Source organism: Podarcis melisellensis, assembly GCF_964234715.1.
Source record: "Podarcis melisellensis genome assembly, chromosome: 8".
Lineage (NCBI taxonomy): Eukaryota > Metazoa > Chordata > Lepidosauria > Squamata > Lacertidae > Podarcis > Podarcis melisellensis.
In genome coordinates this window covers 16,075,572-16,102,986 of record NC_138540.1, presented here as the reverse complement: position 1 = coordinate 16,102,986, position 27,415 = coordinate 16,075,572, and the positions used below count along the sequence as shown (strand labels likewise).

At 49.0% G+C, this 27,415-nt stretch overlaps 1 protein-coding gene across 2 annotated transcripts; it reads right to left on the bottom strand.

The window, feature by feature from the left end:
* Nucleotides 1-13,550: 13,550 nt before the first annotated feature.
* On the bottom strand, nt 13,551-26,474 carry LOC309376813 (uncharacterized protein). Of its 2 annotated transcripts, XM_081923656.1 has the most exons (13): nt 26,381-26,474; nt 22,984-23,051; nt 22,666-22,834; nt 16,871-17,036; nt 16,675-16,793; nt 16,394-16,543; nt 15,838-15,980; nt 15,570-15,684; nt 15,322-15,458; nt 15,070-15,189; nt 14,822-14,936; nt 13,983-14,443; nt 13,551-13,690 (listed from the first exon to the last, which is right to left on the bottom strand). In XM_081923656.1, the coding sequence occupies exons 1-12, from the start codon at nt 26,402-26,404 to the stop codon at nt 14,075-14,077; spliced, it is 1,695 nt and encodes a 564-aa protein (XP_081779782.1). In that variant the 5' UTR covers nt 26,405-26,474; the 3' UTR covers nt 13,551-13,690; nt 13,983-14,074. The 2 variants fall into 2 exon arrangements, with proteins under 2 accessions (XP_081779782.1, XP_081779783.1); XM_081923657.1 differs by lacking the exon at nt 26,381-26,474 and having other exon boundaries at nt 16,871-17,012; nt 22,984-23,199.
* Between the last annotated feature and the right edge of the window lie 941 nt (nt 26,475-27,415).

The window sequence follows — 27,415 nt, the reverse complement described above, 5'->3', positions numbered from 1 at the left end:
ACTGGCTTAGACAGGTTCAAATGGGCCAAGCCCGGTTTTAACCGGCTTGGACCTGTTTCAACCGACTTGGGCCGGTTCAAACCAGCCTAGACCTGTTTCAACCAGTCTGAGGTCTAGGCTGGTTTGAACAGGCCCAAGCCAGTTTGAACAGTTCCAGACACCTTCAAGCAGGTCCAGGCCAGTTGGAACAGGTGGATGTCATTTGAAACTTGCGCAAGCTGGTTAGATTTGGCCTACCGGAAGGGCGTGGACTTAATGTGGAACATTTTCAATGATTTTGATGATCTGAGGATTTATTTCACAAATTTAGTCATAATTTGGTCACCACTGTTGGAAAGGCGCACATGGAGGGACTGCCGATGCTCTATTGCTATGAACAAATCCAGACAGATCCTGGAACGCTCAGTGGCTCGTAGAGTGGCAGCCCTGGGGGGGGGGGGCAGTGACCAGCCCAACATCCAGTTCAGCAAGGTGACCCTCTACCACGAGGATGGCGTGCATCCTTCCAATGCGGGAAACGATGTTTGGTTGGCTGACAGTTCTGCAGGGATTAGGGATTGCAATGCCTAGGGAATGCCTAGTTGATGTGCATCAGCAGGGCTCCCCCTGCTGGTGTTAACCCTTCCGGATTTTCAAGCAAGAAGGCTGAAGCCGGATAGTCGGATAGGTGGGAGGTGGGAACTCACCACACAACCTGGCTTGGCCAATTCAGCTCACAATGCGTTCTCAAAGTCTCTGGGGTCAGTTTGACACCATAGTCCCCTGAGAAAGCCCTTTTGAAATTTGCTATCATACAGCCTGGTGGAGTGCTTGAATTACAAGCTGTTGAACACTCCCCCCACATCGCTGTGTTCCTTGTGAAGTGCTTCTTACCGGATTCTCAGAGATTGGCTTCCCTTTGTTCCCGATCAAAATGCAGTCACCTGATTTGGGAATGCGGTACTGAAAGGTCCACATTACCAGCGCCCTGTTATCATCAATTCTGTTGGAACCAGTTCAGATCAGTTGGAACCAGTCCAAGCTAGTTGGAACCAGATGAAACCAGTTGGGAAAAGTCCATGTGGGTTCCAACTCGCCCAGACCAGTTTGAACTGGCCCAGACTGGTTGGAACTGGCTCAGATTGCTTGGAACAGGTCTAGGCTGGTTTGAACCGGTCCAAGTCAGTTGGAACAGGTCCAAGCCGGTTGGAACCAGTCTAGGCCAGTATGAACCGGTCTAGGCAGGTTTCTGCCAGTCCAAGCCGGTTTGAATCGGTCAAGGCAGGTTTGTACTGGTCTAGGCTGGTTTGAGCCGGTCTAAGCTGGTTGAAACTGGTCTAGGCCAGTTTGAACCGGTCTAGGCCAGTTAGTGCCGGTCCAAGCCGGTTTGAACTGGTCTAGGTTGGTTTGAACTGGTCCAGGCTGGTTTCTGCTGGTCTGAGCTGGTTTGAAGAGGTCTAGGCCGGTTGGAACAGCTATGTGTCACTTGGAAGCAGCCCAGACCTGCTGGGACCCATTCATACTGGTTGGTTCCGGTCCAAGCCAGTAGGAACCAGCCCAAAGCAGTTTGAAAAAGTCCAGGCGGATTCCAAGTTCCCAAGACTGGTTTGAACGGGTGAAACATGTTCAAGCCGGTTGGAACTAGTTCAGACCGGTTGGAACCGGTCCAAGCCGGTTTGAACCAGCTGAAACCAATTGGGAAATGTCCAGGCAGGTTCTAACTTGCCCACACCAGTTTGAACTGACCCAGACTGGTTGGAACAGGTTCAGACTGGTTGGAACAGGTCTAGGCTGGTTTGAACCGGTCCAAGTCGGTTGAAACAGGTCCAAGCCAGTTAAAACCGGTCTTGGCCCGTTTGAACCTGCCTAAGCCAGTTTGTGCCGGTCCAAGCCAGTTTGAACTAGTCTTGGCTGTTTTGTACCAGTCTAGGCCAGTTTGAACAGGCCAGTTCCAACCCACGAGAACTGCTCAAACTGGCTTGGGCCGTTTCAAACTGGCCTAGACCAATTCAAACCAGCCAAGACCAGTTCAAACTGGCTTGTACCGGCTCAAACCAGCCTAGACCGGTTCAAGGTGGCCTAGACCGGTTCAAACTGGCTTGGACCGGCAGAAACCTGCCTAGACCGTTTTGTGCCAGTACAAGCCAGTTTGAACAGGTCTAGGTCGGTTTGAAATGGCCCACGCCAGTTTGAGCAGTCCCAAGTGGGTTGGAACTGGGCCAGACAGGCTGGAGCAGGTCCAGGCCAGTTGGAGCAGGTGCAGGTCATATTAAACTGGCCCAAGTTCGTTACAATGGTCCAGGCTGGTTGGAACAGGTCTATGTCGCTTGGAACCAGCCTAGACCTGTTGGAATCATTTCATACCAGTTGGATCCAGCCCAAGCCAGTTGGAACCAGCACAAACCAGTTGGAAGAGGTCCAGGTGGGATCCAATTTGCCCAGATTGGTTGGAACTAGCTCAGACTTGTTGGAAGAGGTCTAGACTGGTTTGAACCAGTTCAAGCTGATTTGTGCTGGTCGAAGCCGGTTTGAACTGGTCTAGGCTGGTTTGAACCGGTCAAATTCAGTTTCAAATGACCTGCACCTGCTCCAACTGGTATGGACCTGCTCCAACCTGTCTGGGCCAGTTCCAACCCAGTTAGAACTGCTCAAACTGGGGTGAGCCGTTTCAAACCAGCCTAGACCTGTTCAAACCGGCCAAGACCAGTTCAAACTGGCTTGTACTGGTACAAACCAGCCTAGACCTGTTCCAAGCAGTCTGAGCCAGTTCCAACCAGTCTGGGCCAGTTCAAACTGGTCTGGGCATGTTGGAACCCATCTGGACTTTTCCCAACTAGTTTCAGCTGGTTCAAACTGGCTTGGACCAGTTCCAACCGGTCTGAACCAGTTCCAACCGGTTTGGACCTGTACCACCCGGCTTGGACCAGTTCAAACCAGCCTAGACATGTTCAAACCAGTCTGAGCCGGCAATAAAACCCTAAAACCCTTTCTGCAACCCCAAGAGTGCCAGATTTAAGGGAGGCCCCTCACCCATCAGTTTCTTTATGTACCAGAATATCCCATTCCCCTTTTGGGACGTGATTTTCTGTCTAAAATTCAAGCTCAGATAGCCTTCACTCCTAAATAGGCAGAATTGAAAATACCACCAATTGTAGTAGCTCTAAAGCCAGGTGCAAGCAGAACTGCGCATGCGTTGGCGTGGGTAGACGCACACCCGTCTCGCTCTTGGAACTTTACTAATTAGAATCCTGAAAAACAAATAACTCAGCAAACTGATAGCTGAACTAACTCACTGAAAACTGGTCTTAGGTCCAAGTCCTGGATTGGGGTGAGTTAGTGTTTAAAGTGGTGGTTTATCTATTTATTTGGGGAAGATTTGAGAAGGACTTAACAAGATGGCCAAGTCTTTGAAAGAGCTGGGTGAAATGATTCAGCGTTCAGAAGCAAATGTTCGCGCTGATATGCAAGACTTGAAAGGAGAGATGTGAAGAATGACTGCTACTGTAGAAAAAGTTATGAAAATAGCTGATGCAAACGTAAACAAAATAGAATCTCTGACAAAAAGAATTTCACAAATCAACGATAGACAGCGCAGAAGGAATTTAAAATTCTCTGGGATTTCTGAAGATATTGGGAATTAGGACCTGGAAAAGGAGATGTTACAATGGCTTAAAGAACAAGGAATTGAAATTGAGCAGAATGAAATTGAGAGAGTGCACCGGGTGTTCACATCACGAGGAGGCTCTGGACTTCCCAGGGTTGTAATTATGGCATTCACAAGAGAGAAGTTAAGAGATCAAACTTATAAATCACTCTGGCAGAAAGCAGACCTGCAGTTTAAACAGCGAAAGGTCATAGTGAGACAAAACTTTTCTCAGGAAACGCTTCAAGACAGGAAATGTATGCAGCGGTTTGCACAAACTCTCTACGATCACAAAATCCTCTTTACCTGGGCCTACCCTGCTACAATGTTGGTTTTTAAAGACGGCAGGGTATTCTGCTAAGAACCCCGGTGAAGCAAAAAAAATGCTAGCTGATTTAGGAGTTGGAATACAAGGGCAGACTGAGCAAGAACTCTCAAGTTCGGAAGAATTACAGGTAGACCAACAGGGAGAGTCGATTGAAGAATCTCAAGAATCTCCGTGCAGAGACAAGAGAATAAAAGAAGACGGAAGTCGAGAGGGGAAGGAATTCAGCAAGAAATAATATATACTAGAGACATCTAAAATGGGCTTTTGTAAATATATATGTTGCTTTTTTCTGATATAAACTTCCCAAGAGCCAGAAAAAAAGATAATGATGGTAGATTTATATTCTTAAAAATTAAAGTGCCACAAAAAAAATCTTTACAATAGCTAATATATACAGCCCTAACACAAGACAGAAAAAAAATTATACAGAAAATCTTGACTAGACTGCAGCTTTACGCCGAAGGGGAAGTTATTGTTACAGCAGACTTTAACTAGAATATAAAGAACGATAGTACTTTCAGATTATCTAAATAAGGATTAAAGGATGTTTTTGAGAGGGGAAACCCGAATACCAAACCTACCTTCTTCTCCAACAGACATAAGACTTTCTTTTATATTGACTACGTTCTAATTAAAGAAGTGAATGAAATCAGTGTTAGAACGGCAAAGGGAATATGGATTTCAGACCATGCTCCACTATTTGTGGAGCTGGGACTGGAAGAGGGTGGAAAAAGTAGGAGATGGCGGTACAATAACCTAATAATGGCAAAAGAGATTGACAGGGAATATATTAGAATACAAATAGGTTGGTATTTTAAAGAAAACAATGGTTCAGCCGAGATCAAGGTAGTATGGGACGCTTTCAAAGCTGTTATAAGAGGACATTGTATACTGAAAGAGATTGCGATTAAGAAGGATTGGTACTCGGGGAGAGATTGAAATCTTGCAACAACAGCGACAGGTTACATTTCTAAGGAGGAGACAGGAGCAGTTAAGAAAGTTAAAACAGGAATTGGATGAGCTGGATATAGTTGCGGTGTGGAAGAGAGATAATATGATCAAAAATGATTTTCAGAGAACCTCAATAGAGTCATATAAGAGACTGGCAAACTATTTAAAGAAAAGAAGGGATAAACAGAGGGTGAAGGTCATTAAGACCAGAAGGAAAATACTTACACAAAGCTCTAGAGAAACAAGGAAAGAATTTGCAGAATTCTATCAATCTTTATATAAAGAAGAAAATAAAAATATAAGTAGAGAAAGTTTAGGGTTTAAAATTGAAGAAAGTGATAGATTAAGACTGAAGGAGGAAATTTCTCTGGAAGAAATAGAGAATGTAGTTAAACCATTTACAAGTAATAAATCACCAGGATTAGATGGAATTACGGCAGACTTTTATAAAGAAACAATTGATATCCTGGGCTCAGAACTGAAAAAAGTATTTAATAATATCTTAGAAGGGGGGAAAGCCCCAGACACTTGGAAACTAGCGGAAATAGTAGTGATTGAAAAACCACAAAAGGACCCGACAGAGGTGGGGTCATAGAGGCCAATTAACCTATTAAATCAAGACTATAAGATATTTACAAAAATCCTGGCAAGGCGATTGGAAAAGGTACTACCTAGAATAATTAAGGAAGGTCAATATGGATTTGTTAAGGGAAGATACATAGGCCATTCTATAAGAAATGTGTTAAATGTATTAACAAGCAGGGTAAAAGGAAAATTGGTGGTCTTAAAATTGGATGAGTATAAGGCTTTCGACACGATTAGACATAAGTTCTTATGGAATATTATACAGGAGGTAGGATTAGGAGAGAATTTTGTGGAAGCAATCTGGGAATTGTATAGAGAAGGGAAGGCTGTGGTCAGAGTGAATGAGGAGGTTTCAGATCAATTCACTATACAAAGAGGAGTTAAACAAGGATGTTCACTCTCACCACTACTATTTGTATTGGGTATTGAGTACTTGGCAGACAGAATACGAAACTCAGTAAGGATAAAGGGATCTAAGAAAGGAAAGGAAGAAATGATGTTAAACATGTATGCAGATGATATCCTGTTATTATTTACAATAATACACCCTTAGAGGGTGTAAGAGAATTTATGATAATCCTGAAGGACTTTAAAGAGGAGTCGGGATTGGGAGTAAATTTGGAGAAGTCTGAAATTTTATTTTGGGATGTAAATAAAGAGGAGAAGAAGGAAATTGCAAAAATGACAAAGATGGATATCAATAGGAAAAGAATTAAATACTTGGGGGTAAATGTTATTAAAAATATTGCTAGGATTCCAGATGTAAATTACAAAGAAGCATGGAGAAAGATCAAGAAGGATATAAAAAAATCATGGAAAAATAAGAATTTATCTATTCTAGGTAGGGTTAGAGCAGTTAAAATGTTTTTGCTACCGAAATTATTATATTTATTTCAAGTAATTACACTACCCATTAGGAAAATAGGGTTCAAAACATGGAATAAGGTATTTAAAAATTGGTTTGTTTTTTTTATATATAATTTTTTATTGATTTTAACATATAAATTATAAAATATATAAAAATTGGATTTTTGGAAGTAAAAGAGTTAGAACCCCAGACATAGTAAATTATTCATCTCAAGAAGAGATGGGATGGGGAATACCGAACTTAGAATTTTACTATGAAACATTCCAATTGAAAAATCTAATAGATATTGGATATAAGGAAGGGATTAAATGGATAAGGCTGGAGAATAAAATAAATGAAGGAATAGGAAGAGAAGGGCTACTTAATAGAGATATTAACAAGGCTTTTAAGAAGACAATAGGACCAAGGAAAACTGCGTTAGGAATCTGGAAGAACTGGAATACGAAATGGATGCCAACAATGTGGTTTTAGCAGAAATGATACAAAATATTAGGTAAAAATTGATTTTTTAACTGTTGAAAGACAAGAATGTAAAATTATACTACATTAAGATAAACTATTAGGATAAAAACCAAGCTGGAAAGGATTTGCTGGAATATTTAATTGAACTAGAATACAAAAAAGGGAGGTGTGAGGAGGTCAGGGAAATAAGTAAATGAAAGACAAAACATGGAAAGAGGGAAATGTTTTTAATTGTTCTTATTTTTCTGTATTTTGTATTTTTTGTTTTTTTTCTCATTTTTTCTTTTTCATTTTTGTAACTTTTTTAAACTTTAATAAATATTATTAAAATAAAAATAAAAATGGATGCCAACATACTCAAGGTGGATGCCGTTAAAATATATGCAGGAGGGTCAAAGGGAACCTGGCTGGTGGAAGAAATTAGAAGATCAGGGATTTTATAAATTAAAAGATATGTTTGATGATGAGGGAAATTTAATTACAAAAAAAGTTTTTTTAGAAAAAATAGGAAAACAATATTGGCTGAAAGTGCAAGCACTTTATGAATTAATAAAAACGGAAAGAGCAGAGGAAACGATGAGGACAGAAATGAAAAGAGATATGATGCTGAACAAAAGACAAATGACGGAGAAAGGGATAGCATGGATGTTATATAAACGGATGATAAGCAATAAAGAAAGAATGATAAGGATAATTCAGATTAAACGGGAGCAGGAAGGTATGATAAACAATATTAAAATAGAAAAGTGTAAAGAATTAATATAAAGTATAAAGTGTAAAGGCACATTTAAATAAATTTTTGGAGTATGGATGGCTAAATTCCCATCAGTACCTGAGAAAATGGTGCTTCTTCAGTTCTTCTTGATGACTTGATAGTGGCTTGTGATGAGTATCAGACCTGTAAGGAGGCCACAGAGGAATTGTTGCACCTATTATGGGAGGCTGGATATTAGGTATCCCTCAAAAAGGCCCAAATTTGCCAAAAGACTGTGAGATATTTGGGATTTGACATTTCCCATCAACAAAGGGCATTGAGGCCTGAATGGAAGGAAGCTATTTGCATTATTAAAGAACCCACTAACCGCAGACAGCTCCCCGGATTCCTGGGAGCAGCAGGCTTCTGCCACACCTGGATCCCAGATTTCAGTAACCTTGCCCGGCCCCATTATGAAAGCACTAATGGGAAAGAGAATGCTCATTTTGAGTGACACACCGAGCAGAGGGAGGTCTTCAATGTGTTGAAATCCAAGCTAATGCAGGCCCCAGCCCTAGGACTGCCAAACCCAAATAAGCCCTTTCAGTTGTATGTACATGAACAAAGGGTGTGGCAGCAAGAGTCTTGACCCAAAGGATGGGCAACTGGAAGCAACCCGTGGCCTATTTGCCTGAACTATTGACTCAGTGGCTAAAGGATGGCCCCTTGCCTATGAGCAGTAGCCACCACGGCTCTATTAGTCAAGAAGGCATTCAAATTCACATTTGGACAGGAAATATATGTGAATGTGCTACCTGCGGCCTTAACTCTTATGGAATACAAAGAGAGATACTGGCTTTCCAATGATCACATGGCTAAATATCAAGGACTCTTGTGTGAAAACTCACAGGTGCACCTGCAAGTTGTAAATACCCTGAACCCTGCCACTCTATTGCCCCTCCCCAAGGCAGAGGACTATGAGCCCCATGACTGCCTCCAAGTAATGGATGAGGTGTACGCCAGTTGCCCTGACCAGAAAAATGAGCCTCTGAAGAACCCTGATGTGGAATATTTCATGGACGGGAGCAGCTTCATCTGGGAAGGGAAAAGGAAGGCAGGATATGCAGTAGTGACCCTAGAAGAAATAGTAGAGGTCAAACACTTACCTGTAGGGACCTCAGCACAGAAAGAGGAGTTGTTGATATCCTTGGTCTCCTTGAACCCATGGAGTTCCTTGATCATGATGAAGTTGATGTTAACCCTGATGTGCATCTTGACCTTGAGGAGACCAATGACAAAAGAAAATGTTTCTGTAAAGCATGCTAAGCAGATGTTTCAAATATATGGCGAAAATGTCACCTTTTATTATGAACACCCTAGAAAGGTAGCTGACATGTCCCTCATCCCAGGGCTAATCAGGGACCCTGACATTGTCTTGGCAGGCCTGCTGTATAATCAAAGTGGCCTTTTCGCGACACCTCCTTCTGAAATGAATGCTACCTCCCACTGATATTTCCGGTTCTCCAGAACCACCCAGGGCTTGTGCTTTTGTTGTTATGCCTCTGGATCATGGAATGCCAAATGGAAAGATTGGCCGCATGTCCAGCACCACCAACATAAAGGTTGGCTGGGAAATTGCACACAGTGCACGGATAAGTTTTGGTTGTGGGGTTCCTTCAACGCCTCTTACCAAAGCAATACCACATCCTCAGATCTGTATCCATACTTTCCCCAATATACAGTCAACTTCACTGGACAGGGATCCATCTGTTGGTTCTTGTATAATGGACTAGCCACTAATTAAGGTAAAGGTAAAGGTACCCCTGCCCATACGGGCCAGTCTTGACAGACTCTAGGGTTGTGCGCCACTAATTACCATCCTGGTAATTATCAGTGTGTGGGAATAGGTGCCTTTGCTTTCCCTGTGACTGTGGAGGCTTTTCCTCATCTATCTTCTCTTAGAAACAGAAAGAGGAGAGAAGTCCAAGGGGAACAGTGCAGTGATGAGATTTTCCTGGACCGGTCTGTGGGTGCTGTTGGTGGAGGCTTCGTTAGCATCCTTGCCATTGGCATACATCTGGGAGTTGTGGCTGAACAAAATCGTGAAGCACTATTTGCCCTAACATGCAGTTTGGAGAAAACCATCAATGCCACTACACATATACTCTGACAGTTGCAGTCTGAGATTGAGAATTTGAACCAGATTGTTGTTGTTTAGTCGTTTAGTCGTGTCCGACTCTTCGTGACCCCATGGACCAGAGAACGCCAGGCACCTCTGTCCTCCACTGCCTCCCGGTCAAACTCATGCTGGTAACCTCGAAAACACTATCCAACCATCTCGTCCTCTGTCGCCCCCTTCTCCTTGTGCCCTCCATCTTTCCCAACATCAGGGTCTTTTCCAGGGAGTCTTCTCTTCTCTTCTCTTCTCATGAGGTGGCCAAAGTATTGGAGCCTCAGCTTCACAATCTGTCCTTCCAGTGAGCACTCGGGGCTGATTTCCTTCAGAATGGAGAGGTTTGATCTTCTTGCAGCCCATGGGACTCTCAAGAGTCTCCTCCAGCACCAGAATTCAAAAGCATCAATTCTTCGGCGATCAGCCTTCTTTATGGTCCAGCTCTGAACCAGATAGCAGCAGCTAATAGACTTGCTCTTGACAGTCTCCTCGCCAAATCAGGAGGTTTTTGTAAAATAGTCCCGGAAGGCAAATGCAGAGTGAAGTTTCATGACCTCAACAATGCTATTGACGACGAGTTGCCAAAATTACAGGCCCTTATAAATGATAACCAACCCAGTCAGAATCCTTGGGAATGGATGTGGTCTTGGGTCCCAGGAGCAGGATGGTTACACAGCCTTTTGACCGCCATTGCGGTAGGAGGATTAGTCTTCCTAATACTTCTTTGCATCACCCCTTGCTGCATATCTCTAGTCAGAGGAATGGTGGCCCGAAGCATTAAGAATCTCACCGAAACCCACATTATGGCCATATACCGAGCCCTGCTCCCTCTGCCAGAAGAAGAGCATGAGTACGCTCGACTAATTTGTGAAATGCCCCCTAAAGAGATCCCCTTGAGAGACACAGTTGTCTATACCAGGGTTCAACATGAGAGTCAAGCTGGAGAAACAACTGTGACTTGTTTCTAAGCTTGAAAGGGGGGAATGTGGCAAGGCGACCTGGAAGAGTTTTACTTTTATGTTTTATGTATAACCATGTATCCTAATAATGCTTAAATTGTTAAGGCTAGAAGTGCCTAACAGTGGCGTAGCGTGGGGGGTGCAGGGGGGGCCGGCTGCACCGGGCGCAACATCTGGGGGTTAGGGAAATCCACAGGGTAGGGGGCGCAAATCCGTGGGTTAGGGGGCGCAAATTACTTGCCTTGCCCCGAGTGCTGATAACCCACGCTACGCCACTGGTGCCTAAAATCTTAAGAATCAAGATTATATGCTTGCAACATACGCTTCTGGTTCCTTGTTGAATGATTTTTAAAAAATCTTAATGATTTCTTCATGACCTTTGTTCCAAAAGCTTTTTATCTCCTTACACCCCACCATATATGGTACATTGTTCCTATCTCAATATTACATCTCCAGCACACATTGGTTTTTTGCTTATAGATTTTTGCCGATTCCTTGGGGCGGGGGTTAGGTACCACTGGTAGATCATTTTCATTAGATCCCTTATTGTATAACATGCTGTGAACTCGATGTCAAATTTCCACAGCTTTTCCCATTGTTTTAACATTATGTTGTGGCCAAAATCCTGCGCCCACTTTATCATAACATCCTTTAGCATCTCATTCCTGAGTTCCCATTCCAAAAGTAGATCATACATCCCAGATAGGGTCTTTTTATTAGTTTGTACTAATTCCTTTTGTAATAATGACTTATTTTCTCCCAAACCAATTTTCTTATCCTGATTAAATATATGCACTATTTGGTGATATTGAATCCAGCCGTTACAATACTGTTTAATTTCTTCATACAATTTGATTTTTAATTGGCCCTGTTCTACCTTTATTAATTGTTGGTAAGTTGCTCAATTTGTGTCCATGTTTGTCTTTTTTACCGTTATCATCTCCACTGGGGATACCCACCAGGGTATTTTGGGCTCTAATAGTCTGTGGTACTTATCCCAGACCTTGTATAATGAAACTCTGACTATATGATTTAAAAAGTCCTTATGCACTGCCACTTTGTTGTATGTTAGGTAGGCGTGCCATTCAAACCTCATATTCCAACCTTCTAAATCTAATATATCAGCCTTCTTCAAGAAGGTGGGGTTGTTTTAAATGGTTGTTAAAATGTGTTATGTTTAGATTTTGTATTTGTGGGCTGGAGTGTTGTTTCAGGGCTCTTGTATTGTTTATTAGTGTGTATACATTAGTCTTGTGGCTATTTTGTTTTTATTATTTTAATTTATATTATGTTCTGATATTTTTAGTATGAATTTTGTGCCGTGATTATTCTTATGTATTTTGTGCTTCGTATACTCGGTGTTGTGAACCACCCTGAGATTCAAATCAATAAAATCAACAATCAAAAACAACATCAACAAGAAACAAAACAACAACAAAAAGGTTTCCTACCACTGTGTACGGAGGGTCGTGAGGGCAGCACCACTCCTCTTGGTCGATCCTGATGGTGTTGATGTTCTTGGCGCTGGTCCAGACTGGATCCCGTGGAGAGCAGAAGATGGTATCTCTGCAGCACTACTCTGATGTTCACGTTGCCTTGGCCTGGAGCTACTGCGGATGTTCTGCCAGGAGAAAGGGGCTCCTTGAGAAATGCCCCATCCAAACAGCCCACCAGATGTCCCAACAGCCCACCAGATGCCTCACTCACCTGGCATGCAGCTCAGGAAGTCCTGTGGGTAAGGTTCCCTGTGAACACAGTAGAGCAGCCTCCTCAAAAAGCGCTGGACCCTGCCTTTCTGCTGATGTTTACAGGCCCGCTGCATGATGTTCAGGCAGCTCCTCCCTGTCTGCCTGAGCCCTTCTTCCTCGTGCTGCTGCATCTCTTCCAGCCCTGAGTGGAAAGGGAGAAAGGTTGAGCAAGGTGAAGATGCACAGGAAAAGAGCCATCCATCAACAATATGAAAACAGCCATCAGGTGTGTTTGTGTGTGAGAGAGAGCAGTGAAGTCACATTCCATTCCTCTATGCATGTTCATCTTGTGGCACCTCTGTCTGAACATACATCTGGGAATTTGTCTTCCCCTGAAGACCTTTCTCAGCAGAAGCATCCCTCCCTGCCCTCCGTACGTCTCACTCACATGTTCCATAGGATGCCATGTCTTGATTGTGGATGAAACCGGCATCCCGGAAAGCCAGATGACCTAGAGAGAGAGAGAGGTCAAGAAAAGGGACATCATCTTGGTGCAAAGCAAGCAGAGACAGAGGCAGCTTGGCAGGAAGACAGGTATGCTTCGCTGCATCTAGAGGCCTCCACCCTCGCGAAGCACTCAGAGCAAGATCTGGGCATAGATGGAGGCCTACCTAGCAGATGACCTGGGGACATGCCCAGCCTCCCTGCCATCATTACCAAGACATTTCTGTCCATCCCTACCAGGGAAGGACGTTGCTTGACTTACCCAGAAGCAGAGCTGCCACCCTGGAGACTGATGGCAGCCTGTTTGCAGACAGCTTCGTACATAACAAGGCAGCACTCCGAAGGATGTCCTTGCTGAAGGTCTTGTTCTGTCGACAAAGACAAAGGAGAAGTGGCATCAGAGAGGCTTGAGAGCATGGCAGAAGAGCCTTGCACTCCCAAAGACATCCCGGGCAAAGCTGCCAATGAAGCAGAGGGAACTTACCAGATGCTTGGCAGCCTGGTGGAGAGCAAAGTGGAGGCTAAATTTGTTGGGATGAGCCCACCACTTGACTTCTGGGGCTAGATGGGAAAGAGCCCTCCTTGCGGCCTGCAACACAAGAAGAGAAGAGGGTTACAAATTGCAGTACATAGTCTTGGAAGCTCCTGAGAACAATCCCTCCCTCCTACTGCATAAGTCCACCTCTTTGGCCCTCACCTTGGCCACCTCATCCTCGTCTTCGAGGTGAATGAGGACGACAACCAGTTCGTTAATGGCTTCTTCTTCTGTTGATGTTATGGGAAGCCTTTGGTCTCTCGCCCAGCCTCGAAGCAGCCCCAGATGGTGGATGGCTGATGCCCGAATGGAGTCTTCCTTCTGTAGGCAGAAAACATCAGAGACTGTGTTTCTCATCAGAGCAGTTTCCTTTCTCCTGCCCACTGGGGTGTTTTGAGGCTGCTCAGCCCCCTATCCTCCTCCTGGGGGAGACTGGGGGCGGGGTGACTCTCCCCCTGTGTTTTCTAGGCAGGCTTCCAAGAGAAGGTGCTCCAGAAGAACAGCCTCCTGAAGCCAGAACATCTCCGCTGCATGCCAGTCTAAACCCCACCCTTCCTCTTCCAAAGCATTCCTTCTCCACCGTGTGTGATGTCATGTTTTCCCTCATACTCACATGGGCAGCCAGACCGCAGTAAGTTGCCGCCAGCATCTTCAGCTCTTCCTCTACCAGGTCCCCGGAGAGGTAGGCTTGGTCTACGAGCTCTATCAACTCTGGGAGGACATCGGCTTTTGCATAAAGGAGGGAATCCAGCAGCAAGAGCCGCAGAAGCGAAGGATCCTACACAAAAGAGAGAATCTTTTCAAAGGTCTGAAATGCCTCACGCCTTTTAGCGCAGGCTCTTCAGTATTGTGCCAGCAAAAGAGTGCTGGGCCATGATTAGAATCGAGATCTGTACCTCCCTCCCTCCCTCCCTCCCTCCCTCCCTCCCTCTGAGCATCACTTGCCATATCAGAGTCCAGAAGCAGGGATATCCCTCTGATGCTGAGCTTCCGGACTTGCAGGTAGTCATGTTCCAGCCAGTTGAGGAGCTGCTCCAGTGTATCCTCACAGGGAATCAGATGGCAGCTGAGCAGCTAAAGAGGCCCAAAGAGAAAGAAACTCTTCAGTGATGAGAGGCTGAGGCACATTCTCCTTTTACCCACCATTTGCAATTCTGCACAGAGCAAACCCACTGAAGTGAATGAACCAAAGTTTGTCATGTACATCAAATCCAATGGGTCTACTCTGAGGAGAACTAAAACAGGCAACAGTCCTTAGGCTCAAAGTAGCCTTGACATAACCCACAGAATTTGGAAGGTAAAGGCAACTGCAAGGTCCAAATTCTGAGGAAGGCTGGTCGGGGAACCAAGGACACAAAGGGAGCTAAAGAACACAAAGTCCAACACTCGACCGAAACCAAGCCAGGGCCTCCTTGCTGCACACATTTCCTCCTGCACCTCAGTCCCCCTCACCTCGATGTAGATAGCTGCCGCAACTTGTGGCATTCCGGCAAATGCCTGGTTCTCGAGAGCAGCGGTGATATTTTCCACCATGGGAGGGATCCACCAGCGTCGCTTTCCGATAGCTCTGAAATGGAGAAGCAGATCTTGGTAAGGAAGGGAAAGACACCGCAGGAAGCAAACAGGGGCACAGTCCAACCCCGTGCCTTCAGCTCCGTTTGCCAGACCATTGGGGAAGGTTACCGTGTTCTTCCTCTTACCTCACCATGGCAGACAACCCCTGGCTGAAATTCTCCCGGCAGAAAAGTTGGTCGACGATGGCCGTCTCTACTTCCTCTCCAGTGGTGCCAAGAAGGAGGTGCAGAACTTCCTTAGCCCCTCTGGAACCAAAGCAAGGCCATGATCACCAGGAGGGTCATTGCCACACACTCAAATTCCTTCCCCATCCTTCCTCCCACCCCCACCCCCCGAGGCTGAAGACTCCATTGGTCCCTTTGGAACACACTACTCACCCGAGGAATTCCTGGTCGTAATGGAAGTTGATAACCATCCCCAGGAGAGCAATCAGCAGCTGTGGGAAGTTCCGGCGCACAGCTGCCTTGTAGTCCTCCATCCTGAGGATGGCGTGCAACAGGCTGGTGAGATGTTGCTGGAAGAGAAAGAGGTGCAAGTCACTTTCTCTGCTTTTCTGCAGAATACGGGAACCCCTAGATATTACCCTGGGAAGAAGGAAGCCAGAAAGGAGGTGGTTGGTCCTTACCACTTGGGTGGCAGATTCCGCCAAGGGGCTTTGGTAAATCTGCTTGGCCACGAGATGGATCAGTTGTTCTGGATCGGCCGATGCTAAAACCTCCTTCCAAACTCTCTCACAGTCTCTGTGAATGCAAAAACAAAAGCAATGGTCAGATTCAAGTCTTCTGCTTGCTGCCATGCTCCAGAGAGAGGAAATGGCAGCAAGGGCTTTCTGAGCAAGCCCTGCAGCGTGCCAACCTTCCCCTTAGCCCAGTCGATCCTGGAGGGCTCCATACCTGAAGAGAAACTGGAAGAGATATTCCACCACTTTCACCAGGTGCTGGTGTGACAGGATGGACAAAGCAAAGACGGCCATGTCTCTGCCTTGCACTGTAGGCCCCTGGGCGATCTTATAGAAGGCCTCCAGCAGCACCTCCACCTGTCAGGAAAAAGGAGAGGGTTGCTTGGAGAGTACAAGGAAGCGGGGCTGTCTGCAGGCGGATCCCTCCATCCCTCATTGAAAGAGGGACCCTTGACCTGTGCCACCACAGCCATCTTCCTTCCATGGTACCACTCAGGGTCCTTGGGAGTATTGGACCCAGGCAGCTCCAGGGCGCCAGTTCCCCTATCCATTGTGGGCCAAGAGAAGAAGCTTGCCAGTCTGCTCCCAGAAGGAGGAGAATTCTCCATTCCCTGAACCCATGTTTCTCAGGACCCTTGGCTGAGGTTCTTGTCCTGACATTGCCAGGCCCCTCTCAACTAACATGTGTCCTGGCCACCCAATGGCATGAAGTTGCCTCCCCTACACCAAAGCGGAGAATCTTCTTCTCTCCTACTTTGCAGACACCTTACCTCCACTTTTGTGCCGCCAAACTGCTTGATGAATTCTTGCAGTAAGTGGGAGATATCCAGTTGGTTGAAGCTGCTCTTGACAACCAGGTCTCTGGCCAGGAAGCACATGGCCTCCAAGAGCTGCTCCGCAGGGAGAAAGGCGCCAAACACCTGAAGAGAGAGAGGAAGGTCAGAGATGCCCACAGGGCAGGGCTGGGGAGCCGAAAGCCCAGGTGCTGCCTCTGCAGAACCCAGAACATGTTGCTTGAGAGACCACTGGGCCTTGTGTGAGAGTGACTTACCCTGGCAAGAGAGTAGCAATTATTGACGAACAATTCAGGAACCGGTCCTCCGGTGGATTTGAGGACCTTCTGAGCTCTGAAGATGAGTCTTTGGTTCCATGAAGTTCGTGGCAGTGTCTCTGCAAAGGAAAGCCAAAGGGTTAGTTTGGGTCTTCCTCACCCCACCCCATACTGGGATGCATTCTTCCAGACTTACCTTCGTAGCGCTGCAGGATGGGCAGAAGATGGCAGAGGGCCTCTGCTGCCCGCTGCCCGCACTCCGGGTCCGGATCCAGTGCGCACAGAGAGGAAATAGCCACCAGCTGGCCGAGGGAGGATGCAGGAAGCGCTTCTGATGGCTGAGAAGAAACCCAGAGAAGGGACTGATAAGAGAAGCAACCCATCACCATTTTTCCTATAACATTTTTATTAAATCTTCCAAACACAGTGGTGCCCCGCAAGACGAATGCCTCGCAAGACGGAAAACCCGCTAGACGAAAGGGTTTTCCGTTTTGGAGGTGCTTCGCAAAACAAATTTCCTATGGGCTTGCTTCGCAAGACAAAAATGTCTTGCGAGTTCCTGCGGGGTTTTTTCCCTCCCCCCCTATTTCCCAAGCCGCTAAGCCGCTTAACAGCTGATCCGCTAAGCCGCTTAACAGCTGATCCGCTAAGCCAATTATCAGCTGATCCGCTAAGCCGCTTAACAGCTGATCCGCTAAGCCGCTAAACCGCTTATCAGCTGATCCGCTAAGCCCGCTAAGCCGCTAATGGGCTTGCTTTGCAAGACGAAAAAAGACGAAGAGACTCGCAGAACGGATTCTTTTCGTCTTGCGAGGCACAACTGCATTCCAAAACATTTAGCATCCTATACAGAAAAAAACCATTTCTTTTTGACTTCCCACCCCTCTTTTCTTGATGTTTGCTTTTTACTTCTTTTATCAGCTGTTTTGCTCACTGGGATTCGTTCTGCTATGGCCCAGCTCTGTTCTCAAAATTGGGTATGTGTGGGATGCGTAATTGTCCCTTGGGCACCTTCCAGGGTGGGCCTAGAAAGAGCAGCCTGAAGGCCTTGACAGCCCTGCATGGTTGCAATGCTTCCCCTGTGTGAGTGCCTGAGGGCCCTGCTCCTGCCACTCACCTGGCCCAGGGCGGGGCCGGAAGCCTCACAAGGACTGCTACTGCTGTGCTGCCCAGGAGGACTCCCCTGTGTGATTGCCTGAGGGCCCTGCTTCAGCCACTCACCACCTGGCACAGGGCGGGGCCTGACAGGTCTCATAAGGACTGCTACTGCTGTGCTGCCCAGGAGGACGCCCCTGTGTGAATGCCTGAGGGCCCTGCTCCTGCCACTCACCACCTGGCCCACGATGGAGCCTGAAGCCTCACAAGGACTGCTACTGCTGTGCTGCCCAGGAGGACTCCCCTGTGTGAGTGTCTGAGGGCCCTGCTCCTGCCACTCACCACCTGGCCCACGGTGGGGCCTGAAGCCTCACAAGGACTGCTACTGCTGTGCTGCCCAGGAGGACTCCCCTGTGTGAGTGCCTGAGGGCCCTGCTCCTGCCACTCAGCACCTGGCACAGGGCGGGGTCTGACAGGTCTCATAAGGACTGCTACTGCTGTGGTGCCCAGGAGGACTCCCCTGTGTGAGTGCCTGAGGGCCCTGCTCCTGCCACTCACCACCTGGCCCAGGGTGGGGCCGGAAGCCTCATAAGGACTGCTACTGCTGTGTTGCCCAGGAGGAATCCCCTGTGTGAGTGCCTGAGGCCCCTGCTCCTGCCACTCACCACCTGGCCCAGGGCGGGGCCTGACAGGTCTCATAAGGACTGCTACTGCTGTGCTTCCCAGGAGGACTCCCCTGTGTGAGTGCCTGAGGGCCCTACTCCTGACACTCACCACCTGGCCCACGATGGAGCCTGAAGCCTCACAAGGACTGCTACTGCTGTGCTGCCCAGGAGGACTCCCCTGTGTGAGTGCCAGAGTGCCCTGCTCCTGCCACTCACCACCTGGCCCACGGTGGGGCCTGAAGCCTCACAAGGACTGCTACTGCTGTGCTGCCCAGGAGGACTCCCCTGTGTGAGTGCCTGAGGGCCCTGCTCCTGCCACTCACCACATGGCCCAGGGTGGGGCTGGAAGCCTCATAAGGACTGCTACAGCTGTGCTGCCCAGGAGGACTCCTCTGTGTGAATGCCTGAGGGCCCTGCTCCTGCCACTCACCACCTGGCCCACGATGGAGCCTGAAGCCTCACAAGGACTGCTACTGCTGTGCTGCCCAGGAGGACTCCCCTGTGTGAGTGCCTGAGGGCCCTGCTCCTGCCACTCACCACCTGGCCCACGGTGGGGCCTGAAGCCTCACAAGGACTGCTACTGCTGGGCTGCCCAGGAGGACTCCCCTGTGTGAGTGCCTGAGGGCCCTGCTCCTGCCACTCACCACCTGGCCCACGGTGGGGCCTGAAGCCTCACAAGGACTGCTACTGCTGTGCTGCCCAGGAGGACTCCCCTGTGTGAGTGCCTGAGGGCCCTGCTCCTGCCACTCAGCACCTGGCACAGGGCGGGGTCTGACAGGTCTCATAAGGACTGCTACTGCTGTGGTGCCCAGGAGGACTCCCCTGTGTGAGTGCCTGAGGGCCCTGCTCCTGCCACTCACCACCTGGCCCAGGGTGGGGCCGGAAGCCTCATAAGGACTGCTACTGCTGTGTTGCCCAGGAGGAATCCCCTGTGTGAGTGCCTGAGGCCCCTGCTCCTGCCACTCACCACCTGGCCCAGGGCGGGGCCTGACAGGTCTCATAAGGACTGCTACTGCTGTGCTTCCCAGGAGGACTCCCCTGTGTGAGTGCCTGAGGGCCCTGCTCCTGCCACTCACCACCTGGCCCACGATGGAGCCTGAAGCCTCACAAGGACTGCTACTGCTGTGCTGCCCAGGAGGACTCCCCTGTGTGAGTGCCAGAGGGCCTTGCTCCTGCCACTCACCACCTGGCTCAGGGCGGTGCTTGACAGGCCTCATAAGGACTGCTACTGCTGTACTGCCCAGGAGGACTCCCCTGTGTGAGTGCCTGAGGGCCCTGCGCCTGCCACTCACCACCTGGCCCAGGGCGGGGCCGGAAGCCTCACAAGGACTGCTACTGCTGTGCTGCCCAGGAGGACTCCCCTGTGTGATTGCCTGAGGGCCCTGCTTCAGCCACTCACCACCTGGCACAGGGCGGGGCCTGACAGGTCTCATAAGGACTGCTACTGCTGTGCTGCCCAGGAGGACGCCCCTGTGTGAGTGCCTGAGGTCCCTGCTCCTGCCACTCACCACCTGGCCCACGATGGAGCCTGAAGCCTCACAAGGACTGCTACTGCTGTGCTGCCTAGGAGGACTCCCCTGTGTGAGTGCCAGAGGGCCCTGCTCCTGCCACTCACCACCTGGCCCAGGGTGGGGCTGGAAGCCTCATAAGGACTGCTACAGCTGTGCTGCCCAGGAGGACTCCTCTGTGTGAATGCCTGAGGGCCCTGCTCCTGCCACTCAGCACCTGGCCCACGATGGAGCCTGAAGCCTCACAAGGACTGCTACTGCTGTGCTGCCCAGGAGGACTCCCCTGTGTGAGTGTCTGAGGGCCCTGCTCCTGCCACTCACCACCTGGCCCTCGGTGGGGCCTGAAGCCTCACAAGGACTGCTACTGCTGTGCTGCCCAGGAGGAATCCCCTGTGTGAGTGCCTGAGGGCCCTGCTCCTGCCACTCACCACCTGGCCCACGGTGGGGCCTGAAGCCTCACAAGGACTGCTACTGCTGTGCTGCCCAGGAGGACTCCCCTGTGTGAGTGCCTGAGGGCCCTGCTCCTGCCACTCAGCACCTGGCACAGGGCGGGGTCTGACAGGTCTCATAAGGACTGCTACTGCTGTGGTGCCCAGGAGGACTCCCCTGTGTGAGTGCCTGAGGGCCCTGCTCCTGCCACTCACCACCTGGCCCAGGGTGGGGCCGGAAGCCTCATAAGGACTGCTACTGCTGTGTTGCCCAGGAGGAATCCCCTGTGTGAGTGCCTGAGGCCCCTGCTCCTGCCACTCACCACCTGGCCCAGGGCGGGGCCTGACAGGTCTCATAAGGACTGCTACTGCTGTGCTTCCCAGGAGGACTCCCCTGTGTGAGTGCCTGAGGGCCCTACTCCTGCCACTCACCACCTGGCCCACGATGGAGCCTGAAGCCTCACAAGGACTGCTACTGCTGTGCTGCCCAGGAGGACTCCCCTGTGTGAGTGCCAGAGGGCCCTGCTCCTGCCACTCACCACCTGGCCCACGGTGGGGCCTGAAGCCTCACAAGGACTGCTACTGCTGTGCTGCCCAGGAGGACTCCCCTGTGTGAGTGCCAGAGGGCCCTGCTCCTGCCACTCACCACCCGGCCCACGGTGGGGCCTGAAGCCTCACAAGGACTGCTACTGCTGTGCTGCCCAGGAGGACTCCCCTGTGTGAGTGCCTGAGGGCCCTGCTCCTGCCACTCACCACATGGCCCAGGGTGGGGCTGGAAGCCTCACAAGGACTGCTACAGCTGTGCTGCCCAGGAGGACTCCTCTGTGTGAATGCCTGAGGGCCCTGCTCCTGCCACTCACCACCTGGCCCACGATGGAGCCTGAAGCCTCACAAGGACTGCTACTGCTGTGCTGCCCAGGAGGACTCCCCTGTGTGTGTGCCTGAGGGCCCTGCTCCTGCCACTCACCACCTGGCCCACGGTGGGGCTGGAAGCCTCACAAGGACTGCTACTGCTGTGCTGCCCAGGAGGACTCCCCTGTGTGAGTGCCTGAGGGCCCTGCTCCTGCCACTCACCACCTGGCCCACGGTGGGGCCTGAAGCCTCACAAGGACTGCTACTGCTGTGCTGCCCAGGAGGACTCCCCTGTGTGAGTGCCTGAGGGCCCTGCTCCTGCCACTCAGCACCTGGCACAGGGCGGGGTCTGACAGGTCTCATAAGGACTGCTACTGCTGTGCTGCCCAGGAGGACTCCCCTGTGTGAGTGCCTGAGGCCCCTGCTCCTGCCACTCACCACCTGGCCCAGGGCGGGGCCTGACAGGCCTCATAAGGACTGCTACTGCTGTGTTGCCCAGGAGGACTCCCCTGTGTGTGTGCCTGAGGGCCCTGCTCCTGCCACTCACCACCTGGCCCACGGTGGGGCTGGAAGCCTCACAAGGACTGCTACTGCTGTGCTGCCCAGGAGGACTCCCCTGTGTGAGTGCCTGAGGGCCCTGCTCCTGCCACTCACCACCTGGCCCACGGTGGGGCCTGAAGCCTCACAAGGACTGCTACTGCTGTGCTGCCCAGGAGGACTCCCCTGTGTGAGTGCCTGAGGGCCCTGCTCCTGCCACTCAGCACCTGGCACAGGGCGGGGTCTGACAGGTCTCATAAGGACTGCTACTGCTGTGCTGCCCAGGAGGACTCCCCTGTGTGAGTGCCTGAGGCCCCTGCTCCTGCCACTCACCACCTGGCCCAGGGCGGGGCCTGACAGGCCTCATAAGGACTGCTACTGCTGTGTTGCCCAGGAGGACTCCCCTGTGTGAGTGCCTGAGGGCCCTGCTCCTGCAATTCACCACCTGGCCCAAGGTGAGGCCTGAAGCCTCACAAGGACGGTTGCTGTCACTGCTGCTGCTGCCCAGGAGGACCCGGAGGGGCACAGAGTTCTTTTTAAAATGTTTTAAAATTTTCCTTTCCCTTTTGACTTTTTGTATGTGGGGGTGGGGTGGGGTAGATGTTTGGTTGGGCTTGGGAATTTGTTTGATTTTGATGGATTTGTAATTTTTACAGTTTTTTGTTTGTATTGTTTTATTTCCTGGGGGATGCGCTGGTCCAGTATATCTGAAGGAGCATCTCCACCCCCATCGTTCTATCCAGACACTGAGGTCTAGCACTGAGGGCCTTCTGGCGGTTCCCTCACTGCGAGAAGCCAAGTTATGGGAAACCAGGCAGAGGGCCTTCTCGGTAGTGGCGCCCTCCCTGTGGAACGCCCTCCCACCAGATGTCAAAGAGAACAACAACTACCAGACTTTTAACTCACATATTCCTGGATCTTCTGCAGGAGGGCGGAAAGATCTTGAAGCGCCTTCCTTCGGATCTTCCCATTCTTCATCTTGGCGACGACCTCCGTAAATCTGGGCTTCAGTTGTTCCTTATTGACACTTTCAGGAGGAAGATCACCCGCATCTGGATAACCTGTGGTTGGGATGCTGAAGGGAGAGAGGAGTAGCACTTTTGTAAAAAGGGTTTATTGCCTCCCATCCTTCAAATACCCCAAGCACCACCACCATAGAAATGGACCAGGTGTTGTTGTTTTTTAAGCAATTGATTATGGGGGAGAGGGTTAGCACAGGATTACCTTGGAGGAAGATCCTCCCCATCTTCCAGGCTGATTTCCGATATTTGATCTTCATCAAAATCAATTCCCTGTCCATGAGAAAAGAGAAACAGGAACATCAGAAGGTGAAGAATGGATCAGACCCAGTCATGTTTTTGTGTTGATCAGGAAAGCGGTAGGTTGGGAAACAAACTGAAAATCTCTGTCCTCCATTTCCTTAGAGACCTTATTCATCCTTCTATTCATTTAGAGCATTTGTACCCCTCTCTTAAGCCAAAAAGGCTCCAAGAGAGCCTTCCAGGAAATCAAATGCAAGAAACTCCCTAATGGCAGACTTCTATTGTAAGAAACAATCTGACCAACAGAAATACAACACACAAAGAAAGGAGGCAAGGAGGGCAGACAAAAAGACAACTCACAACCTCAGGCCCCACCCAGTGTCTAAAATGCTATTGTCATCTCTCCCACTGAGGCAGCCTGATGAAATGGCTGCCACCAGGTAAGAGTTGGGGGAGAGGAGACCTGAGGGAGCTGGCCTGTCTCAGCAGAGCCCATGGCGCTGTTCTCATCCGTCCTTCCTCCAGGAGCAGAGCTCCGCCAGGGCTCCTGTCTCTCCCTCGCCTGCACCTGGGAGCAGCCCTTTCCCGTGATGGACTTTGTGGACAGGTGGGCAGCAGGACTTCCTGCCTCAGCTCTGCAGAAAAAACAGCTCCACCCGGTACCCCCTTCCCCTCTACTGGGCCAGCCACTCGCCCTTTCTTTTCTTCTTCTGTTTTCCCCTTTCACTTCCAAACTATAGTACTAAGATAACATCCAGCATGTATAAATAGAAATGAAGTCTCTTCCAGATTCACGTGTACATAAATGGCCTTTGGCTTGGAGCCAATTTGATTCCCTCCCTCCCTCTCTCTCTCTTTTTCTCTTTCTTTTCCTTCTCCTCCTGCGATGAGGCTACATTTTAATATTTTAATGTTCCATTATTTTAATGTTGTATTTTATTTTTGTTTTTAACTTGTAATCATTCATCTTGTTTTTATTATTGCTTTTAAGCCACTCTGAGCCAGGCCTTGGCTGGGGAGGGCGGGGTATAAATAAATAAAATATTATTATTATTATTATTATTATTATTATTATTATTATTATTATTATATCAGAAGGAATCCTCTGTTCAAAATAATATTCAGTATAGGAAACTGAATTTTCCTTTTTGGTATTCCTTCTCCCCTTCCAAAAACTTGGGCAAAGCTCAACCCTTTCTTTGACTTTGGATAGCTCTTTGCCAAACTGGGTGATACTGTAGGACCTGTTCCATATCTGCTACAGTGGTGCCTCGCAAGATGAAATTAATTCGTTCCGCAAGTTTTTTCGTCTTGTGAGTTTTTCATCTTGCGAAGCACGGTTTCCCATAGGAATGCATAGAAAATCAATCAATGCGTTCCTATGGAAACCGCCTTCAGACCAGGTCCGGGGACAGTCTGTCCCCCGACCTCTTCTGAAGGCTTGGGGGGGGGAACAAGGGCTTTTCTTCCCACCCCCAGCATTTAAAAAAACCCCAGGACAGCGTTTCTCTGCTCTCCCGGGAAGGCAGGCGGGGGGGGGGGAGCAAAGACTTTCGCCCCCCGCCAGCCTTCAGAAGAGGTCCAGGACCTCTTCTGAAGGCCGGGGGGGGCGAAAGTCTTTGCTCCCCCCCGCCTGCCTTCAAAAGCCGTCCGGGAGAGCGGAGAAACGTGCTGCGTTTCTCTGCTCTCCCGGGAAGGCAGGCAGGGGGGAGCAAAGACTTTTGCCCCCCGCCGGCCTTCAGAAGAAGTCCAGGACCTCTTCTGAAGGCCGGCGGTGGGCGAAAGTCTTTGCTCCCGAAGGCCAGCATTTTAAAAGCGGTCCGGGATAGCGGGAAAGCGCATCGCAATTCCCTGCTATCCCGGACTGCTTTTAAAATGCTGGCGGTGGGGAGCAAAGCCCCCGCCGGCCTTCCTGGACCTCTTCTGAAGGCCGGAGGGGGGGGGGAAAGGCTTTGCTCCCCACCGCCAGCATTTAAAAGAGGTCCCCAGAGATTTCCCTATGGGCTTTCTTCTTGCGAAGCAAGCCCATAGGGAAATTCGTCTTGCGAAGCAACTCGCAAACGGAAAACCCTTTCGTTTTGCGGGTTTTCCGTCTTGCGAGGCATTCGTCTTGCGGGGCACCACTGTATTGGGTCCCCGGAGCACAGATTCACACAAAGCGGCAAAACGTGCTTGCAGGTTATTAACAGGGTTTTATTTGAAATGCATATGCAGAACAAAGGTACAGAGCGATAAGCCCGCAACCTGCACACCCCAGTAAGGGTGCGCCCACTTTTTATACCCCTTAAAATGCATAGACATGTGTTCACATGTAAAACATGTGATGTAAACTAATAGCAATAAGATGGGGCTTAGTTTTTTGTGTTACCCTCCTCCTTTTCAGCCTCCCCCTGTCTGGGGTTACAATAACACCCATTCAACTTTGCTCTTATCTTCTACCCGCCTGAGCCAGACATTCCAGAGAGAGAGGCCCATTTTTACTCTAACATCTGAGAGAGGAGAAAATGCCTAAAAGAGTTTTTGGGATCATATAGAGAATTACCTTTCCCGCCCCGACCTGGCCACAGTGATCCATGCGACGGTCATCTCCAGGCTTGACTACTGTAATTTGCTCTATGCGGGGCTGCCCTTGAAGCTGTCCCAGAAACTCCAGCGGGTACAGAATGCTGCAGCGAGGCTCCTCACGGGGTCTCTGCCATGGGAGCATATTCACCCAGTGCTTTTCAAGCTGCACTGGCTCCCGGTGGAGTACAGGGTCAGATTTAAGGTGCTGCTTTTGACCTTTAAAGCCCTTCACGGCCTAGGACCCTCGTACCTATGGGACCGCCTCTCCTGGTATGCCCCACGGAGAGCCTCAAGGTCCATAAATAACAACACCCTGGTGGTCCCAGGCCCTAAGGAAGTTAGATTGGCTTCAACCAGAGCCAGGGCCTTTTCAACTCTGGCTCCTGCCTGGTGGAACGCTCTGCCTCATGAGACCAGGGCCCTGCGGGATCTGATTTCTTTCCGCAGGGCCTGTAAGACAGAGTTGTTCCACCTGGCCTTTGGCTTGGAGCCAATTTGATTCCCTCCCTCTCTCTCTTTTTTTTCTTTCTTTTCCTTCTCCTCCTGTGATGAGGCTACATTTTAATATTTTAATGTTCCATTATTTTAATGTTGTATTTCATTTTTGTTTTTAAGTTGTAATCATTCATCTTGTTTTTATTATTGCTTGTAAGCCGCTCTGAGCCCGGCCTTGGCTGGGGAGGGCGGGGCATAAATAAATAAAATATTATTATTATTAATATTCTAACGGCCCTTCAATACCATTAATCTAGGTTCCAGAGTTAAGTCCCCTGGCCATGGCAAGCTCCACTTACCTCCAGGAGTCTTTGGGACGCCATCCTCTACTGTAGTGACTGCGCAAAGGTCACTACAGGCCACCTCTGCCAACCTCAAGAAGCTGAGGATGCAGGAACCTCAGTTCAAACGGTCACTGGTGTTGCTAGGCAATGGCAGTTGAGAACATGGAATTCCCGGCCTCAGTACCAAGGCTCTAGGAGAGTCCGTGGGGCCTAGTGCTTAGACCAATGTTAATGCCATACAACGCTAGGGTGATATATATATATATATATATTCTTTGAAATGTACAGTTTAATACTTTTTCTATTATTTGTATCCTGCTTTGCAGACTCTTGTTGTCTCCTAAAGAAGCTGACAGGATTGATCCCCTGTACTTGCTTATGTGTTTCCCGTGTACATTTATGAACGTTTATTTTATTTTTTTTATAATAAAGTTTTATTTGTTTTCCAAACACATAATTAAAACAAACAATAAACAAAACAGAGACATACAAACATATACACATGTATAATTTCATAATCTTATTTCATACACCTTACTTCCTCGACTTCCCCATACCTCCCTTTTGCTGCATCCTTGTTTTACATTTCTTTAGCAACTCCTCCAATTAACTAATTATTTAATTCACTTTCATTAGATTCTTTTTTCTTTAACTTATTAATTACAGCTGCAATTCTCTATTTTTTATTCCTTGACATCTTAACACTCCTCAATTTTACAACAATTTTTAAGATATATCTTAAATTTCTTCCAATCTTCTTCCACTGTCTCTTTCCCCTGGTCACGGATTCTGCCGGACATCTCTTTATGAACGTTTATTTTATATTTGGGACCTTTGAATTCTTAACTCTGAACTCTGGATTAAGAACATCTTAGGAATCTTCCAGTACGGCTAATCCTATTGCTGGGAAGGGCTCAGTGACCCCGGTCTATTTTAGGAGAGAGGGTGGTATGGGGTTGGGGCAGATGAGATGGAGCTGCTTGGCAGTGGGTGTGTTGTATGCAGAAAGCATACGCTTCAATTCCCATTACCCACCTCCTTCAGTTACTA

Bases quoted from the DNA above. Each gene is read 5' to 3' on its own strand.
- LOC309376813 (XM_081923656.1), bottom strand. From the start codon at position 26,404: ATGGCGTCCCAAAGACTCCTGGAG. The intron at 22,835-22,983 runs GTAATCCTGTGC...CTCTCCCTTCAG, and splicing joins GGGGAGGATCTTCCTCCAAG to CATCCCAACCACAGGTTATC. The intron at 16,794-16,870 runs GTAAGTCTGGAA...TTTCCTTTGCAG, and splicing joins CATCCTGCAGCGCTACGAAG to AGACACTGCCACGAACTTCA.